At 38.0% G+C, this 21336-nt stretch overlaps 1 protein-coding gene across 8 annotated transcripts in view; it reads left to right on the forward strand.

The window, feature by feature from the left end:
* GRID2 (glutamate ionotropic receptor delta type subunit 2) overlaps positions 1 to 21336 on the forward strand; it is an 824945-nt gene that overhangs the window by 671391 nt on the left and 132218 nt on the right. For all 8 annotated transcript variants that reach the window (XR_011150528.1, XM_069013075.1, XM_069013077.1 and 5 more), the window contains one exon: positions 9681 to 9782. Coding sequence is in view for 7 of the 8 variants with exons in the window: in XM_069013075.1 (XP_068869176.1) it covers positions 9681 to 9782 (102 nt within the window). In the remaining variant the exon portion in view is untranslated. The remainder of the gene's footprint in view (positions 1 to 9680; positions 9783 to 21336) is intronic.

Genomic DNA, 21336 nt, shown 5'->3' on the forward strand with positions numbered 1-21336 from the left:
AGGCTAGATCATCTGCAGGCAAAAATTTTAAAACGTATTGTCTAGACCCCATAGAGGTCTATGACCAGGCCACATTATTTAAATATTTCCCAGTGCTCAATGCTCCTGGTACCTGTGCTGATCTTTAGGACTTTAGGTGAGCACACTTGCTCTCATTGCAGTTGAATTTAGTGGGAAGAAGTTACTTCTTGTAATCCAGGTTGTTGGCCACAACCATCTCCTCAAATTCACTCATGACCTTTCTGTTCTCCACTGCCCCAAGTGTCAGGGTCAAAAGAGAGCCTTCAGTTGAAGGTGCTGTTCCTTCTCAGTTGGGGCCTGGTACTGATAACTAACTCTGCTTGGTCACTGCTGTGCTAAATTTTTTGATTTCTTCACTAATAGTTCTGATTCCTGAGAATGCTGCTCTGTGCTGAAGGAGTGGGAAAAAACATCCACAATCTTATTTTCTTCACTACCAAACCCTCAGAAATATATGATCCAGTAAATCACTTGTTCTATCTGGTCCATAATGCACTAAAAGCTGGTGACTCTGTAGCCATATACTCTGTGAGCATGGGTTATACCGGAGTAATATTTTCTAACATATCAGTGGCAGAATGCAGCTTTGATTTACTAGCCAGTATCAAGCTGGGAATTCTGTGACATATCCAACTTAGCAGACCTCTTTTTTTCTGCCAGTGCTAAGAATAAATCCTGAATTTTAAAACAGAGTATTGATCTGTGTGTAAGCAAAGATTGTTTCCATCTCCATGTTCCTCATTTAAGCATCCCAGGAATCTGAAGAATCAATGGAAAGCAGTTTGTCATCTAGTGCTACTCTTGCTGCATTACCATGTTAGCTCCTCTGTAGTGAGAAACTTGAAGGCAATATTTGAGTAAAAGCTTGTTTAGGTTTGTCACTTTGTACCTAAGCTCTCCATTCTTTAGGCCCTCTCCAGAGTGCCTTCACATATGCACATTTAAAATGGAAATAAGCTAAATTGCCCTTTCATGCAAATTTCTCATGCTCCATCAGCTTTTTTCTTTCTGTCTTTTTTTTTTCTCTAATATTTACATTTTGGTGTTGATGCTTTGTGAGCAGCTGTTTCCTAGCCCCTCTGCTTGGGAAGCATGTTGCACTAGCATGTATGACTAGGAGATGCTCTTGTCAGATCTCTCTTTGTACTACATTTAAGAAGGAGCTGGAAAACTCTGCTGTGCTGAGCAACAGAAAGTGTAAGCTACTTTGATGTTGTGTAACTTTGAACAGCTTCTAGACAGGTACAAATATGCTTAAAGATATAGAAATTGTCTGTGCTGAACACTGGTGTATGTTTCCACAATACCTACATGCTAATTCCTTTGCTTTTCATGTTGGCAATGAGAGGCTGAACGTGTCTGAGGAGACAGGGACCCACAGTCTTTGAGACAAAAATAGTATCTTATAGCAGCTGCCTCTCTTTGACTTTGTATTTTGTATTTGAAAGTAGTGTTTTCATGTCATTACATCAGTGCCTTGACTAAGGAGGAAGTGTTTTTCTGTGTCCTTTTTTTATTTGGTGTTTCATGGTGAGGTTGAGAATTGTGTAACAATGCCAAAGATGCTGAGTATAAGATGAAATGAGGTTGCTCTGTTTCCAAGGTTTTCAGGACATGTATTTTCATGGTATGTGCATCCTGGGAACATCCCCCACCCTTCACCCAAGTCCAGTGAACTCGTTCTTCTTGCACGAGGAAAACAACCACAGCAGTACTGCCCAGTGAGCATTCAGTAGCTAAATAAATACATAAATATGCTTTTGAGTAAATAGTGCTGAGGTATTGCTTAATTTAAAATCCTTTAGCCTGCCAAAGAAAAATGGAGATTCCCGTATGCTATGCCTGAAAAAAGTATACTTCATAACATTGTACTTCATGTGAAAAGATAACCAGATGTAGAGTTCCTTGATGCATTTCTGTGAAAGCAGTGGTGTGATAATTCTGCTTACACTTCAAAAATAGTGCTAAAGAGGTGCCACTGAGGTTAGCCCAGATGTTCTGTAGCCTCATTGGGCCCCATGTATACTTAAACATGCATTGCTTGTCTGCTGCCTTTAAAATAAGAACAGATTTCTTTAGTGCAAGCACAGGTCGGTACTACTGCTCTGCAGGAGCCTTTCTTTTTCTTCCCAGCTTGGAGAGTGATGAATCTAATACACAATTCTCCACGTGGATTTACTTCCAAAGCTGACTCCCAGACTACTAATTCAGGGATTATATTGAAGGGGAGATCTTTATTGCAGGGAAAAAAAAGCCAAGGTGCTTCTCAGCATACGTGCTCACCGAGCTGACTGCAATGCAGTGTGGAGGTGCCCAAGCAGCTCAGCACTGGCAGCACTCTGCTGCAGAAGCAGGGCTTTCACCATGGGCCACTTTACTCTGAAGGATTCACTTACGGCGTTTGCTGGACTGGGTTTATTCAGAATGCTGCTCTGTAAACCCACTTTCCTCCAAATGAAGCAGTGGTGGCTTTGCTCTGCACTGTTACTACTTTGATTTCTTACTGGAATGTTGCCCCCAGAATTTTTGAGCCCTGAACAGCAAACAGGTTTTGTTGATACTCCACTTTGACAAACCATTTCTGAAAATTCGGAGCATAAAAACGTGCCTTGCTAAGCTGAGGGGAAAGCTGGGAGTCTGCTGAAGAATGTTTGAACACTGCCAGGGAACTGATGAGAAACTGAAATGTGCTCTGTGTGTTTTCTTGCTACCTGTAGAGAGGGAGCTTCATGCAACCGAGTGGAAAACAGTGCTTTTCACTGTTTGTCACTGAATAGGTTTGATCAAAGGTTTTATGATGGTATCAAAAGCTTATATATTGTGATTTAATACAAGCTGGAGTAGTAACCTTGAATATTTTTCTCTGATTTCAGAAGGTGGACAAAACAGACCAAGTTCAGTTATAAAACCTGATTTTAAGGTTCTTGGTTTTCTTCCAGATCTCACATGACTTAGATAAAAGACATCCTTTTTAACTCTTAATATGCTTAATGAGAAAGGAGACAGTAATTTGCAATTAAAAATCAAAGTGACTATATTTAAACTGCACACAAACCTGAACTTACTTGGTATTATCAATTACCCTGGAATAACTCAGACATCAGTGAGAAATCTTTCAGTGTAAAATGAAAGTGATGTTCACAAGTTTTATTCTGGCAGTATGAAGAAATTTGTTAGCAAAGGGGTGATGTTGGTATTGGGTCAAAGAACAGGCTTTTCTGAGTATTTGACATTAATTGAAATATGGAGGCCATGGGAAAAGAGATCAACATCTGACTCATTATTATCCTTGACTGACTCTTCAGAGTTGTGTAAGATTGTCAGGGGATGGGAATAAAAAAAAATGCAAGAAAGATGAAAGCAAAGGAAACAGGGCTGTACAATAATTTGTTTTGTTAAGTCCCATCTCCTTCATAAGACAAAAGGAGAAAGGAGGAGTTGGGGGGAAGTTTCCTGAGAGGACTGTCCGAGAGAAAAGGAGATCCATGGGCAAAGAGAAAGGGGAAAGGACACAAAGTGGTTTGACAGATGTGTCAAAGCTGGATGTAGTGAAAAGTGAGGTCCCTTTTCCCCCAGACACCAACCCAAACCCTAAAAAACAAGCAAACAAAAAAACAAAAACAAAACAAAAAAAAAAAAAAAACACACAAGATAGGAAAAAGGCACAGGAAATGGAAAGGAAGATCAAGGGAAAGAAAAGCAGAGAGCACAGAAAGTACCCTGATAGTACAAAGAGAAATGGATGGCAAGAGGTTTCGTAATGTAGGAAAGAGGAAGATAACGACAGGTGAGGGAACTGCTGGGAGTACTGAATTCACAGTAAAAAAGGACTAAAGAAGGGAAAAAATGGTATTTTCCAAAGATAAGAGATGACAGAAGGGGAAAATGATAGATTAAAACCAACGAATTTCAAATGAAAGGGAATGAAGCAATAGAGAAAGTGAGCCAGAGATAAAGAGATGGGGGGGGAGGAGAAGTGGGGGATCATTAGAATGACACCACTGGCTTGGAGACATGGTTCATTTTCTTTGAGATGTGGTAATTTACTACACATTTGAAAAATTATACCATTAGATTCTAGAATCTTGGCCTAAGCACTAAGCATCAGCTTTGTGAGTAGAGCATGGAGTGTGAGGACACCTATGAAGTCCGTGCCATTTCCCTCATAAATTCAACATTTGTCAGTGGTCTAAAACACTCAATTATAACTTCTGGCAGCAATCTGGGTCCTTGAGAAAACAATGAGTCAGGAGCTAGTAGGCAAATGAACAGCAGGTTACCAGCAGGTAAGTTTCCATTAGCTTCTTGATTTCAGTTCAGTAGGAAAAGGAAATTTGGTTAGTCCCCAAAGCAAAATATTTTATTAACTCCAGTCAGCATTATTCTGCCTTGTGCTTTGAGGAAAGAAATTCCTACTTAGGTCACTTGCACTAGTGTCTATGATCAGTTAACAAAACAAATCCCCCACCTTGACTGCTGCAATTACAATCCTTACTCCACCGGATAAAGGGCTAAACTTGGGTATTCACATCCACCTAATAGCTCGAAAATAACATAGCAAGTCTAGGGGCAGGCCATTCCATCTAGTCCAGAGACAGATTAAAGCAGTAAAACACACTGTACAAAATAATTAACTGAATGCACAGAACTGTAGAGATTTCACCACGCAGAATGCAGGAGAAACAAGGGCTGCTATACATTATCCAATTGTTGAGCACCATATTTTCTATTGATTTTAATATCTTGCTATTTGCTGACTGTTACCTAAGGTTCAGTGAAGGTAGCAGCTAAACACAGAAAGCTTTCCTGCTAACCACTGCTGTTAGCAAATTGCTGTGAAGAACAAAACTGATCCTTGCTTCTTCAGTCAAGCCCAGGGTTACAAAGGCCCTCAGTTAACCCCTGGCCATCAGATTTTTTTCAGATCTGGTTGACAAACTGTTGGTTGCTGGCTAGAGAGCTGAACTGAAAGGACTCTTTAACCAGGTAACAGAGCATCTGACTACATTTTAAATAACTGACAGCATCATGTTGATGATGAAAAGATTTTTTTATGGTGTTTCTTCTTTGAGACAGTCTTTAATCAATAGGATTTAGTCTCTGATTTCCCAGTTGCTGTTGGATGTTATATTAAACAACAGGTGACAAGAGGCATCAGCAGTACTCTGTGCAAAACAATTTCTATGTTGTCCTTGAATTTTGCCTAGACTGGTGTCCTGGAAAATGTTGCAAATTCTGAATTCACATATCACAAAAAAAATTACACCTTTTTCTTCATCATTTTTTATTATGTGTCCTATTTCCAGTCTTCCCAGCACTCCTGGGAGTTTGAATCTTCCAACTGAGTGGCATTTTGTGACAGCTTCATGGGGGCTTTTCCATTTCTGTGAATTTAGTATGCTTTGGAATGGAAAAAAGGATTATTAAGGCACATTCCTTCTGTTGAAGTCAGATCTTGTAAGAATTCAGTTCCTAAAGCAGGTTGGACCTGGGTGAAAATGGAGGAGAGAGTTTCTGAAGAGCATGTGGGTACTTCAGGCAAGGAGGCTGCTATTTCTCTGGCTCATCAGCTCTGTATGAACTACTCAGTCATAGGCATTTCCACTGGAAATGTTTCACCAGGCTGTCCATAATAAAAACAAGATATTGGTGGGGTTTTTTTCTGTAAATGACAGAGAAATAAATGAAAGAGGAGTCAGTGATCCCAATGTCCTTAACAGATTTCGGTTGTGGATGTAGTGCACTTTTATCTTTCAGATTTCCATTGCACTTTCTCTAGTGTTAATGTTGTGGTAATGTAGTCTGAGTTCTGAGGTGGCTGCATTGCAGTGCTGGATAAACCAGTTCCTGAATATTTTCTGTATTCATTGAAGTAACAGAATACTCTAAACTTTGATGTAGTGACAAGCAGTTAAGTAATTTATCTGTATCACTATTCTGCTTTTATTCATTTTCTTTGATGGTCATCAACTGTGATCATAGCAGGTCAATGTATTTTTCTTGATTAATTGACACAATTTACTGTGCCTGAAAAAATAGTGAAAGCTCTCAGATATTCAGCAGAATTCAATGGTTGCATAGGAAGTAGGGGAGGAAAACTGGCTGTAAGCTCTGTCGTAAAGGCATTATAGATTTTAGTGTTCCAAGTTCCTTATAAATAATGAAATTGTAAGTACACATGAAATAGATTTTTGCCTACTTTAATATTGATACACAAATTAAATTCCTTCCATAATGTATTGTTCATATAGTCAAAAAATTTTAATGAAGAAGGAAAGTAAATTTCTGGCTTTGCCAGCAAAACAGGAGAACAAAGCCCATTTCAACAATGATGATAGTGAGGATAACAAGCTGGGATGTGGGATGAACAGAAAGAGATTGCAAACTGGATAGCAAAGGAAGTAGAAGACTGACAACTTTTCCATCTTCATCTTATTATATCAAACCTAGCAGAGTAAAAGCTGTAATTAGAATTAATAAAATAAGCTGCAACAGAAGTACAAAGTACTACAAATGATAAATTTCATGTGGTATGAAGATGACAAGCACTGTGGTCAGTAAGAGAGTTCCCATCACCCATCTGCCCAAATCTACCAGAGTTAATGTGAGATTCTGTTATTGTCTGATCTATTCTCTCATTTCAACCATTAGAGAGAGAACAAAAGAAAAAAGGAAGTAAATGCAGAAGCAGCAAATGTTTTGCAGCAGCAGTTAAACAACTCAAAGCTGAAGAGGGAGCTTCATACCACCCCATCTCGATGTTTCAGCAGTAGTTACATTTGCTTCTTGCTCCAACGGCAAGCTCAAATTGTCATCAATAAATGTTGATTTGTTTTCTCCTAATAACAGTAAGCAGCTCCCACTCAAAATCAATTTCAACTTTGTTGGCACGCTCTGCACATTTGTCTTCAGCATGGCTGAGCTGCATAAAGGAACAACTGAATTGAAAATTAAATGAACAATAATTGAAAATAAAAAGTGCCTTTTTAAAGGAAAATTAGTGCTATGCTGCATTTCCAGAAATCAGTTAAGTTGGTGGGGGGAGTTTGCCTTAAAAAAGATAGGGTTGGGCTCAAATCTTAATTATATAAATATGTACACATTAACGTACATAATTAAAAGTGGACTTTAACCTCAAAAGGACAAAAAGGCTCTTCAGCAGCTTCCTAGGGTTTTAGTTCTGGCAAAAGCAGCAGAGTTTCTGCAGTAATTATACATCCAACACATTTAGATATGCTAATTGGAACTAAGTTCTAATTAGTTTCCTTGTGTGACTAAGAATGACAATCACCAAATTATTTTAATGCAGTTTTGTTCTGAGCTTAGTACTGGTTTTGCTATTTTTTGTACAGAAAATGTAGCCTGTGGAATGCTTTGCTTTATGGGATGTCAGTGGTTTGTCACGTACAAAGTACAGTGCAAGTATATTTGCTGCATTTCACTGTATTATTATAGTCAACACACTTCAGCATTTAGGTTATTCAGCTCAAAGTGTTGCAGGGCTTTGCCAGGGGAGTGATGAGGACCTAGAATGTGTCAGCAGTCCATTCATGTGAACAGCTAGATACACTGTGGAGGTCCAGAAGAAGCAGAGCAGGCAGGTATGATCTCTTGTTGGGCTTTGTGATCAGATGGGAACACGAAGTGGGGAAACCAAGCAGGGGTAATTAGTGCTTTTATTTAGAAACAGCTATTGGAAAGGTGAGCAATTGCAAGAGGGTAACATGACGCCTCCTGAGTTTGATTCTCCTTGTATCCTGTTGGTGCTTTCAATTTCTCTGGTATTCTGGATCTAGTAGATCTTTGATTCAGTCATTCCTTGAGATTTCAAGTATGTTCAGCATTTTCCTCACTCATTCCCTGATAGTATAACTTTGACTTCAGAAGGGCAAGAATTAGCTGTGAGTACTTCTGAAAGCAGCAGAGAGAAGTGACTACGTTGTTTTAAGGCCATCTTCCTTTGGGAAGCATAGAATCATGGGATCATTGAGACTGAAGAAGACCTTTGAGACCATTGAGTCAAACCCAGCTCCTATGTCATTGCAGAAAGTTTCTATCCTTTACTTTTTGAGACACACATTTCTTAAGGAGGCATCTTCAAAGAATTGATATGAATGTTATCAGAATTAAAAAATATAGAAGTCGCTACAAAATAGGTGTAATATTTCAAATTATCCATTTCTGGAATGGTTAAATATGTTTACTTGAAGTTAGTTCTTTCTTTTTTGTTTTGCTTTGAGAGATCTATGAAACACATATACAAAGCCTTTTCACACAAAGGCTGAAAATGATTTCTGTAAATTCCTGCTCAAGTATGGTCAGCACAGGTTTTCCCCTTCTTTACAAACCCTTTCAGATGGTTGGAGGCAACCTGCCATTTCTGTGACTCTGTGTGAAATTACAGTCATATTTTCAATGTTTTGCAGTTCTGTTTCTCTCCGATTACAGTGTTGAATGCTCCAAGAGAATAGTCTTAGTAGAGGCCACTGGACCCAACAATAACCTACTGATGTTAATCTTGATTTGTCAGCGGGAGCAAGACCTTTTGTTCCTTTAAATAGGAGTCAGAAGATGAGCATCCCTTGAAATGTTTCATTCACAGTCCATGGAGAAGGAAAGTCAGAGCAAGAACTTGTAGCTGCAGGTGGCTGTCTCTTTGGCTGTGTAATGACTTTACACAAGCAATTGGTTTAAGTGCCTTAATTGAGACTGCTCCAAAGTCCTCTGAAGTCAGTCATTTCCTTCTGTTGGGTTTTGGATTTAACACTGGTAATTGTGCAGGCCAGCTGAGTGCAGTAACGAATTTCAAAAATGAAACTGGTTATCTTGGTATGTGGTGCTAAGGCATGATGTGTGGTTGATTGATTTCTTTCTCTGTGCTCAAAGAAAGCATCTACCATCATACAAAAAACAGGCAAGTTATATTTTCAGAGAAGCTGAATTACAAGTCAGTATCTACTAAACTCAGATTGAAAGGCAGATAATCCTAGAGAGATTCCTGAGCAAAAGCTTCATCCATAGAAGCTCAAGAAATACGATAGCACCAATGCAAAGAATGGCATAGATGAACTTCTGCATTATCTATTGCGGTACTCTCTCAATACTGTGGTGTGCCTCTCCAATGATCTTTTCCTCAATTATCTTTAAATGTGATTTTTCACCTGGATTAAAATCACTGCTGTTTCATTAGCAATTAGTCGTATAAGCTTTAATTAAAGCTGGTGTAATTCCTTTTGTCAGAGTTCCACTAGGAAGGATGGGCTGGAGCAGATAGCATGCTAAAATGATGGTAGCTATTATTTCTCCAATTAGTGTATTACTGAAAGTAAGGTAGAAATATTGTTACAGCTACAGTACTTTTTAAATGTTTTCAGGTAATATAGAAGTCCTCTCTCACCTCTTTTAAAGCAATGCATATAATCCCAAATCCTGGATGCTGTCATCCATTGCACTGGTATTTGAAATCAGAAACCGATATCCTTAATTGCTTTAATTTCAATTTAAAGTTGAATCTGTGCACAAGACCTTCCGAGTTTCCATCCCATTGATTCCAGAAGGTATTCTGTTTATTTCATATGTTCCTGCATAAAGCCACCTAAGAGGAATGACTAGCAAAGTTTTATGGGCAATGAGAAAATTATTTTTGTTTTCTCTTTTAGCTTGGCTGCTGGAACCCCATCACTGGTCTGAATGGGTCACTAACAGACAGAAAGCTGGAGAATAACATGCGAGGAGTGGTTCTGCGTGTGGTGACTGTGCTGGTAAGCAGATGCTCAACCTTCTGCACTAGCAGGAATGTTTTTTTTTTTCCTTTTGCCTCATCTTTTTATTATGTACATCATTTTACCAAGAAGGTAGTTGGCATTAGAGTGTCTGATTTAAACTGGTCAGAAAAAACCCAGAAAAATGGATAATTTTCCACAAGATAAAATTATTTATCAGTACAGTGCATTTCAGACTGAATCAAACATGTTAGAACCTTTTTCTTGCACAAGCACATTCTGAATTAGGTAACACAAGCATATGAGCTGATAAAGGGCAACTTCAAGTGCCCTGTTAGCTAAAGTTACCTAGCTGAAGCTCTAAATGATTCAATTCCAGTCACCTTGGCAAATTGAGTGCAATCTAACACAAATTGTCACACTCAGGAAATATTCAAGGTCAGCTTAGGGCAAGTAATGTTAGTTTGGTAAAACATCTCCTGTCCCATCCTAGTTTTCTTCAGCCAGGTTCTTCCCCTTTGTGGGCATCTTGCATTAAGCAGCACAGGAAGATTCTTGGTTTAAAGCTGAACACACAATGTCTACCAGAATAGAAGGTACTTCGTGTTATGAGGCCAGTGTATTCCCTGCCATAAACTCTGCTTGAAGAGAAGTTTATAAGAGTGGAAAAAAATTTAAACAAATAAAGAAAAAGAAAATAATATGAGGTATATAGCCCTCTTTGGACCAATGCCCAAAGACAAAGTTGATCTGGGGTTGCAGAATTGTAAAGGTTAGATTGAACTATTTTCCTCTTGCTACTATCTACTTGTGTTTGAGTGCAGTGTCTGAGGGCCCAGCACTTGTTCATAAAGAACAAGAAAAGAGGAGTTTCCAGGCTTTGCATTACTGACAGTGCATGATGAAGGAAGAGGCTCCTACAGGGGTGGAAAGTGAAATCACCAGAGCATGTCAGTTCCATAAGACACAGCAGCAAACCAAACAACACAAAAAAAAAAAAAACAAACCAAACAAAAAAAAACAAACAAAAACAAAACAAAAACAAAACAAAAACAAAACAAAACAAAACAAAAAAACCCCCCACAAATCTAAAAAAGAACCCAAAACCAAATCAAACAACAACAGTAAAAGCCAGCCAAGGAAGGATGAATGCACAGAAAAAAAGGAGTACTAACAGAGAGGGGGAAGATCATACTTTAATTGCATGTTCATCAAAATAGCATCATGTTGGTAGTGGCTGGTCTTTGTTTTCCCTGATACTCATATTAATTGGTTCAGTATAATTATCTGTTAACAAAAAGGACCTGTGGATTTTCCCTAGAAAGATGAAGTTGTTCTTCTTTCCTCTCTCCCCACTGGTTTATCCCCAGTTATCTTAGTTACCTTGCTGGAGAGCAATCTTCTTTCACATTATTATAGCATGAATATTTATAAACGTGCAAAGATACACACAAAAAAAATTATCTGTGCTGATAGGATCCTGTAGTAATTATAAAAATGAAAGCAGACATTTAAAGTTCAAGACAGAGCACACAACACTTCAGTCTCCTTACTAGTTCTATATCTGCTGGATAGGACAAAATTGGAGATTTATATTTAACCTGTGTAATGAACATGTGTGATTCTTACCTTGGATGTGACAGCAGGAGGGATTTCACCAATTAAATTTATTTTAGTGATGATCTTCTTTATATTTTCTCTTCCATCTTTCTCACTGTTTTTCAATTAGGTCAATACATTTCTGTTAAGAGTAAAGAATCTATGCAGACTGTGAATGATTAGTTATTGATATTAATTCTGCCAGTTTCTAACAGTATGATCTTGATCCAGGGAAAAAAGTGTTAAAAATTAAATAATATACCTTTGACTATTAATAGGTTTCTTTTTCATGGAGAGTTGAGAAGTTTACATTAATTTGCAAATTTGTTTTGTTTTGTTTTGTTAATAGTTCAAATCTCTCATGTCTTTCTAGATAACACCCCTTCTCCTCTTCCAATTTCATTTTGTTATGCCTTCAGGTTGAAAAGGACTTATTCTAAAAATTGCAGTAGAATTTGAGAGGATAGCAAATTGCAGCACCTGGGTTTATACTGCTTTATACTAAAGAAATGAAACATTCTGGAGTCTGAAAACAAATGATTGTGACTTATTTCCTCAGCCTTTCAGTAAGCAAATGCTGAACAGTTCCCATCATCCATCTACTAATTCCTTTCCCTAAGTAAATTTAATAATTATGGGCTATGTATCTGCAGACCCAAACCAAAATCTCTTTGTGAGTATGGCAGAATACAGTATAGCCCCAAACTGGAAATCATCTGGTTTCACTTGGCAGAGAATCCTGGCTCCTCTGCAGTAAATGTGAATGCTCTCCTTTGCATAAATAGCAATAAGAAATATTTCTTTGTGGTTTATTCTGAGGAGAACTATGGTCATGTTTGTGTACATGTAATTCAATGCTTTAATCTGAGTTGGATTAGTACCAAACTTTGTACACTTCTAGAAAAGGGGTTTTTTTGTCTGACTTAAATATCAGATGTCTCTGTCTTGGACTGCTTCCACATATGAAGCTGAAGTCTGAACTTTGTGTTTGACAAGTTGCTCTTAAGTTCAAGTCACTTGCTTGTGAATTTCTGAAATGTATTCTGAGTTTCTGCAATGTAGCTCAATCAAAGGTCAGCATAGTAGGCTCAAACAAATTCAGAGTGTCTTGAATGAACAATTGGCCAAGAAAAATTAGCTATATATCCATTTTTTCTGTCTCAGTTTATTCTCTTTTTCAGTTGATCAGTTTTATCGAAAAAGACCTAAAATATAGCAGATACTCTCACAATATAATTTTACTAGCTGTGGCAATTACTGAATTATTCATATGAATATTAAGACATTGGAAGTGGAAAGAGATCTGGTCCATTTGACAATGAAAAGGCCAGCAGGTATTTGTAAAATCATATTTTTAAAAAAGCCCCTGTTGTTCAAAAAAGGAAATAGTTTGAATTTCCCTGTTTTAGAGCATTAACACCTTGACTGAAAGGTACAGAGCCTTTCCTGAAAGTGCATAAGGTATAATATCCTAATGGTGCAAAAGACTCTGCATGACTTTCTGTGACTCTACATGAAAATTCAAAACAGCTCCCAAACAGGAATGTATTTTTATATCTGGAGGGTTCTAAGAAGGCAGGCAGGATAAAGGAAAGAAAGATAACAGCAAGCCGTGCTGAATTATGCTTTGCCATGCAGCCCTATCCACTGTACCTCGAGAGTTACTAGCTGGGTTACTTGCACAGAGCTGCAGGTTGGTCACCCTTGGCTGCAGGTGGGCACTGTGGGACGTGATGTAGTGAAAGGACTAGCAAAAGGTTAGATAAGCACAGAAAGAAAAAATAATTAAGAAACATAATTTGCACCATGGAAAATGTTATCATATGTGGACTAGTTTAATTCTCAGTGTCTGGTAGTAAATTCATGAACATTTGTTGCACAGATTAGAAAAGAAAGTTATTTGAAAGCAGACAGTGTCTTTAGGGACATGAGCTGGCAGGAGGTCTGCATCTTCAGTCCCTTTTTTTATTGAATTTACCACTCAGAGAGAAGATGAAAAGTTAGATATGAAGCTAAGGCCTGGTTTTAAAAGCTGAAACTGCCTTTGGGATTTGACTTCCAACACTGGCTTAAAGAAAGTAAAAATAAAAATTCTTTCCAAGAAGCTGGAGTAACTTTCAGAGTGACTGGGGAAAGGACATAAGGCATAAGAAAGATGAAATAAGACAATGTTTAAGCACAGGTGGAGGAACAAACAGTCAGAAGTGATAAAGGTTTAAAAATGTCAGGACAAAAACATCAGTGAATGACTGTACAATAAAGATCAACTTCAGGAAGATCATGTGCAGGATACCTCATTAAATATTGAATAAATATTTTATAAATTGTGAACCAGTCTCATAGATAATGCTTCTTATATGTTCTCCCAATATTTTGAGTGATCACTTTTCCTATGCAGTCCCAATCCCGTTCCCCATTTCATAACTGGATGCTGTGGACTTCTGTAAAGTCTCTTCATTTTGCTAGGCAGCTCTATCTCTGCACTAAGAAAAATAATTTTAATTAGGCATGTATTATACTGAATTATATATTGCTCTCTGTATTGGTATATTGGACTACAGTAGTACCCAAAATAGTAATAATTAAAATCATTATTATAAGAGCAGAAAGTAATACTCTTCGATAGAGGCAGAACCTGTCTTTCTATTCCTCTTCCAACCACCACACCTGTACAAGGGCCAAGTTTAAATTGCTACTGACTGGGCACAGGTTTCTGTGAATGGCTGTTTTATATCCCTTTGAGCTACCTAGCTTGTATTAACAGGTCATAAACCTTACACTTATTGACTACTACGATCATTCATTTGACAAGCTTTAATCTCACAGCCTGCTGGGAAACCCAGCACCTTTTTTTTTTCCAATTATTGTTATTTTCAATCCATTTTTCTAAAGTAGCAGGTACTATATACTAGATAAGGTGGATATCAAGCAATTCAAATGTTTTGGGAACTTGCTGGGGCCACAATTTAACAGCAAGGTAGGGGCAGTGCAAAGCCTGGTAGGACCAACCTAACTCATCTCTGTGTCAAGGGCTACCTCTCAGGGCTCCTTGGCTCTTATCTTCTTGCTGACCCTTACCCATCTGCTCTCTGGGCATATTTGCATTCCAGAGCAATTCACACAGTTCACAGAAATTTGACTTTGAAACAGAAAGAGGCTCTTACTCTGACTGTAATTATCCTTCCATACTATGCAAGATAGAAAAGGAGCTGAACTGTGTGACACGATCCTTATGAATAGGAGCCCCCTTGCAAGGCTGCTGGAAGGAGTACAGTGTCGTTCCCAGCAGGTTAATGTACCCATACCACACTTTTGCTAAATCAAGTGTCTGAACTATCTGCATTAAAGCCACCATTGAACTCTTTAGACGTACTCTAAAACATTCCAATCAATTCCAATCTCAATCCATATTCCTGTAATATGGCTCAGAAAGAGCTGTTACCTGCATTAAGTTATTGTGAATTAAAATCAATACACAAAGCTTGGCAGCATCCTAATAGACCATTGCCACAGGTCGCTTTGAAAGAAGTCTTAGTCCCATTGCTGAGAAATGGGAGGAACTGGGAAGAGGGGCTAACATTCTTTGTTCATTTCTGGTAAATACCACTAAACTAAAGACCATAATAAATCCAGAAGCTACCATTTCACTCTGGAGGAAAAAATACTGTTTAAAGTACCGTAACTAAAAGAACGAGCTTCATGTCTAGTTGAAGATGACAATAAAAATATCAAAAAAAGTGACAGACTACGCACATGCATAAGAATAGGCCAAATGTAAAATCCCTTTAATAAGGTATTCAGTTTCTGGGATGTGAATGGGCTTCTTGCTGTAGATGAGGTGACTTTTCTGTCAGTACAAGTGACTTTCTAATCAAACTGTTTGAAAAGCACAGGATGAGAGAGAATGGTGGTTTTCAGTGCCAGTACGGTTACACATCCCATTGGCACTATAGGATATTGAATGACTATAGTATTTAATTATCCAAGATCTTGTAGATTTGAATCCTTTATGTTTTAGTGTTATTAAGAGGTGGGGGCTGTGTCATATTTTGCAGGAATTTTATAACTGTTGATAGTGGGAGAATTTCTGTAATGAAAGAATGAAATGTTTGAATTAAATTTTGGTCATTGATTCTAACATGAATTAATGTATATTATTTTTCAATTAAAAATAACAAGCTGCTGTGCTGTTCCTAGCCAAATAAAATCCCCAAAACAGGAGTCAATAAAGCACTTGAGGAAATTAAGTATTTGGGACTGCAAATTTCACTAAAATCTTTTGGGGAAGGAAATGGAAAGTCACTAACATTTAAAAGGGGGGCATTAATTATTTTATGAGTCAAGGGAAAAGTGATTTTGCCTAGCAACAAGACAATAGCATCTTGTGCTTGAAAATATTTTGTTTATAGTTTACAGGACTTAGTGTTTCCTGTTGGTTATAATGGCTGTGCTTGGTCATCCAGCAGCCATTGGAAGGGAGCTGAGAAATCTAGTAATAAGAGTGAATTTCAGTTTGGGGAGCAGTTTCTTAAAATTTGCAGGGAATGGGAGTTTTTAAAGTGTCATAGTGAATATTTACTTCACGAGATTGCCAAGGCTCATCCTGGGCTATGGGAATCATTTAATGTGCCTGTCCACTGTCTCTAGAGTCAGTGTCAAGTACAGATTGACAGACTCGCCCACAACTGAGCTTCATTTCTTGCTTTCTTTTTTCTCACTACTTTCAGTGGAGAAAAAGGGAAAATTTAATGAATGCAGTCCTATTGAATGAATACAGTGTGTTCAGAAATTTTTGATGAGTCGACACAGAGGTCATTTTCATACGCTTTATGAATGCTAACCACCCATATAATTACCTAATTTCAAAACTCTCTTCATAGAATCATTTAGGTTGGAAAAGACCTTTAAGATCATCAAGTCCAGCCATTAACCCTGCTCTGCCAAGCCCACCACTAAACCATGTCCCAAAGTGTCACATCTACACATCTCTAACATCTACAAATGTCTCCAGTGATGGTGACTCCACCACTGCCCTGGGCAGCCTGCTCCAAAGCTTAACAACCCTTTCAGTGAAGAAATTTTTCCTAATATCCAAAGTAATCCTCCCCTGCCACAACTTGAGGCCATTTCCTCTTGTCCTGTAGTTAGTTTCTTGAGAGAAGAGGCCAATTCCCACCTTGACACAACCTCCCTTTACATACCTGTAGAGAGCAGTTATGTTACTCTGAGCCTCCTTTCCTCCAGGCTAAACACTCCCAGCTCCCTCAGCTGCTCCTCACAGGACTTGTGCTCCAGACCCTTCACCAGCTCAGTTGCCCTTCTCTGGTGTAGTGAGGGGTTTAAAGCTGAACAAAGGATTCTTCTAAACATAGTAGAAACACATAAGACTCCAATTTGTGCTGTAAATCCCAGTAGGGGTTAGTTTCTCTCACCTTAAAAGCCAGTAACATTTTCTTTACTGAGTATTTTCTGTACGGTGCCCTCTCTAGGAAGTTTTTTGTCCATGCTAAGGGGTAAAGAGGATTCAGCTGACCAGGAAAATAATCCAAACCATTCTGTTTTGCTTTTGCTTTTTCATTTGTAAAGTACATCCTAGCTTTTTAGCATGTTTATATTTAGAGCAAGCAAAAGACCGTCACAAATAAGTGCAGCAGAGCAGTGTATCATAGCTCCGTATGATTTCTATCCTGAAATAAGTCTCAACTTAAAGCCACAGAATCCACACTTGTAATTGCAGAGAAAATCTACCTTACTGCCCATTCAGTGATCTCATAATGAGGTGGTGGGCGTGGGTAAAACCATGAACAGCTGAGCTAAGACCACAACTTCCTTGTAAACAGCCCACTGCAGACAACTTTTTTCTTCCTCTCATGTATGTAATTAGAGTTCTGTCTTTAAGATCTGAATGGGGCTTTTCTGTTCTTTCAAAAAAGTTTTCTGTAATTTGTCCAAAAAGAGAGGATCTTTACAAAAATACTGGACCTTTAAAACTTGATTTTCATCGAGGAACTAAAAGATTACTATCAAAGCTTGGAATCTAAAGTCACTATTTTACTGACTAAAAATCATCCCAAATAGAGACTCTGGGTTTAGGGAACTGAACTTATGAAAAGCAATTATTCTTTTGTTCTGCCTCCTCTAAGGCTGGAATTTATTGCTTGACTTTATCATCCGCATCTGTAGCACAGCTACAAACAAATGTTTCTCTTTGATTGTCTAATTAATTAACACAACCAAGTTAAACTCAGCCTAATTGTTCTTTTCTGCTATTTAGCTTGAGTATTGCTCCATTTTCAAGTGTGAAGGTCTTCTGTGCCCAAAAGCTTTTCTCTCCTTTCCTATTTTTAACTTTATTAGGGGGTGTAGTAAAGAATATAAAAAGATCACTCCAAACCAGATATTTTATCCAAATTATTGGTATGTCTGAGAATTTCATCAGAGTAAATAAGAACTGTATTTTGTATTTTTAAATCTTAGACTCTTGAAGCATTTAGCAAATTGTCCTGATTTTGGCCAGGACAGGGTTAAGTTTTGCAGTAGCTAGGAGGGGGCATGGCTAGGACCAGAGGTTATGCTATAGCATCTCACATCAGTTTCCAGGGGTGCTGGGAATGTTAAATTATATCAGTCTTAATAAGTAGCATGTTGTTAACCTATGTCAGTCTTAATGTGTGGCTTCTTCCTTAAAGCGTGTGATAATAGTGAAATGAATGGAGACAAACATTTTCTTGAGCTACTTCCCCCAAAGTACTTGTACAACGTGTCATCTTCCCAACATTTTCCCTTTTTTATGCCATGTTGCCTTAATCTTGTGTTCAACTTTATCCTTCCTAAGGTGTGCCAGTCTAACATTTTGCAGTTTCTCTTGCTTGGGGGGGACATGAGCACCTCTGAAGCCAGACTTTGTCTTCCTACAGCCATAAAAAAGAATATGCACAGCTTCACCCAATATAGCCTTTAGCTGTTTGCTGCTGACTTTCATGTTGCTGCAGGCGGTATTGGCTGTGTGGTGCTTAGCTGTCCACCGGGGTAAACCCACAGTCCTGTGTAAAATCCACCAGGTCTTAAACCTATCCTCCTTTGGGTCAGGGCAGCACAGCTTTGATCCCAAGAAGAAGCCAGGCAGTGATAATTGTAGAGCTATTTTGAAAAGGAACCCTTATCATCGGCTTAGTAGTGCTGCATTCAGTTGACAAAGGGGGCATGTTGAAGGTAAAGTTGAACAAAAATACCCCTTCCCTTAAAGGATCTTCACTGAGGTTGGGTGAAAAACCATCCCCTAAATATACTGGATGCCTATGGAGTTCGGTGAGGCAGATCAGCCTTGCAAAAACAAGAAGCTATGGGCGAGCAACCTGTTCTTTTTCTTTTTTTTTTCATTCCTCAGTCATGAATGTTGTGACTTGTTTGCTTTTCCAGACCTCCCTTTCACAGGCTTTATAGGCTATGAAGTCTGCTTTTGCCTTACAAGACCCCTAGAGAGGTGTCTCCAAAAGGAAGAAAAGGAGAAGCAGGAGCAGTGGCCTTCCTTGGATCGATTTACTCTATTCTAGAACAGTTTAGGTTTGATGGGACTCTTGGGTGGCAGCTGAGTGCAGCAGAATAAATGTTAGAGCAGGTTTTTGGAATGGTGTCCAGGGGAGTTTTGAGCATCTCCAAGGATGGCAATTGTATGGACTCTCTGATAAAGACCTTCTTACATAGTCTGAATCAACATTTGCTTTGGAGAGAAAGTGTATCAGGATTTTCCTGAATTTATTGGGGTCGAATGGAACTTTCATCATCCAGGTGAATTTTTCCACCTCCAGACTCATCAGTTAGCTCAGCTGTTTTTCACACCTACTTTCTACAAGCTCATCATTGTCCTTGCTGCTTTGCTTTGTGTATTTTCTTTCTGCAAATTCAACTTTCTCAAGGATGGAGACAATTGTTTTAACATCCATATTGTAGGGATGTATACACCATTCCGTAGCTCCCGTGGCACCCTCCCAAAAAAAAAGGACAACTGGCATAGTTTCAGCCTGCCGTATTTATGAGGAGAAAATATCAAGACAAATATTTTTGTCCTCTTTCAATGCATTCTCAGAAATATAAACAATTACACCAAAAAAAAACCATAGCAGTAGATTGGTTTCGTTTTGTTTGGAATATGATCAAATTATTTGCTGCTCCAGACTTCAACAAAAATTGGGAAGTGTTAGTTGCTTTGCATAAAGTTGATTGACTGTTTATATTTCATTACATATATATAGAACACTGGACATCAGGGCTTTTTGTCAATCTCTCAACAGCAAACAATATTGCATTACTCAATAAAGGACTGATATTAGTTGTGACAAACTGCATTTTAAACAGTGCATTAAATCACTACAGTGAGCAACTGGGTAGAAAATCAGTTTATGAGCAACTATGTTCTAAATAATTTAGTGACAAAAATTAATCCTTTCTAATATGAAAATTATCAACTCCTAAAACATCCTTTGTTCACATAAATCTTTAGAATTTTGTGCGTACTGTGTTTAGATTGATAAACTACCATATTTATTTTTTGCAGAAACATTTCTTCCCAGTAATTTTGAGTCTTATTTACGGAATCTATCATTCAGGTGATCAGCAAGACTGAATTCATTTTGCGCTCTCATTTAAGAGAGGCTTTCATCAACTTAGTCTCAACTTATGCAATGTTCTTAGAACCTGGGCACTGGAAAACAACTTTAAATATTCATTTTAATTTCGCTCCTCCATTTTTAGTCAATTTCACTGATGTTGGATAATATGGAAGAAAGAAATTCTATCTGACAACTAGAAATAATTGCTTGAGGCAGTCCACCCTTAATGCTTTCTTTTTGGTCAGGGGTGGGGTTGTTTGGTTTGTTTTCTGCTTGTTTTGGGTTTGGGGGTTTTTTCTGGATTTCCTGGAGTCAGAAAAGAGCGTCCTGCCAGTGCACTCTGGTTGTGTCCTTTCTTCTTTGGCAGCATCCTCAGCATGTGGCTGTCCTTGAGAATATTTACTCAAGCATTTGCAAATTATGTTTTCTTATTTCAAGAACATCCTGCTTGCAATTCAGTGACACCTGTTCATACAGAAGGACATTCCAACAAGCTAAAAATAGTAGTGAGGCATAGGCTTAATGAAAAAATTGTGAAAATGCTTTGGCTTTAAAGTAATTTACACATATAAGTAGTAGAGTAATAAAGAAATATTTTAAACACTGCCAAGAATTCCACTGGAGAAACAATGAAAGTTTGGGCCACAAATACTGCAAAAAATCAATTCTGTTTTCTTCTATATACTTGTGGGTTTTGCAGACCAGGACAAAGTGGTCAGGGAGTGGTTTCATGTGCTTGACCTGGCCAAGCCATGAAAAGTCAGAACTAACTTTTTTGGACCTCAGAAAAGGTGTTTCTGTTAACCTCATATGAAATTAAAGTGCCATGTAATGAATTAAAAGGATGGCATGTAGCATATTTTAAATATTACCTAAGTGTTACAGTGCCTCCATACTTCTTGGGATGATTTAATATTTTGTTCTACTTAGATCAGACAGGTGTTTTCAGAGAAAATAAAGAACAAGCACAAGTGAAATCCATCTATGGCAAATATATATTGTTTGCTCTTAGAAATATGATCTCTCTTTGTGTGTCATTTAAATAAAAAGTGAAGGGGAATGTGTAGAAATCGCACAACAGAAAGAATAACAGAGCGGGGCAATTTCATAACAAAATAGAGAAAACTATTACAAGTCTTTGGAAAAGTAAGAAGAAAAACGTTTTTTGGAGATCTGAACTTTCAGTGTCAGCTTTTGGTATCTATTTGTATCTTTTATGATGGTCATGTTTTAGATGAATAGTCATGAATCATTCTTACAGACAGCCTTAAGTCCTATAATTGATAGTCCCTAAACTAATCAAATGGAATTTCTTCGGATAGAACTATTGAAATTCAGCTGGCCTATATTCAGGGTTCAGTAGAAGGACAAGAGCAATACATGTT

The sequence above is a fragment of the Aphelocoma coerulescens genome, chromosome 4 (genome assembly GCF_041296385.1).
Source record: "Aphelocoma coerulescens isolate FSJ_1873_10779 chromosome 4, UR_Acoe_1.0, whole genome shotgun sequence".
NCBI classification, from domain to species: Eukaryota; Metazoa; Chordata; class Aves; order Passeriformes; family Corvidae; genus Aphelocoma; species Aphelocoma coerulescens.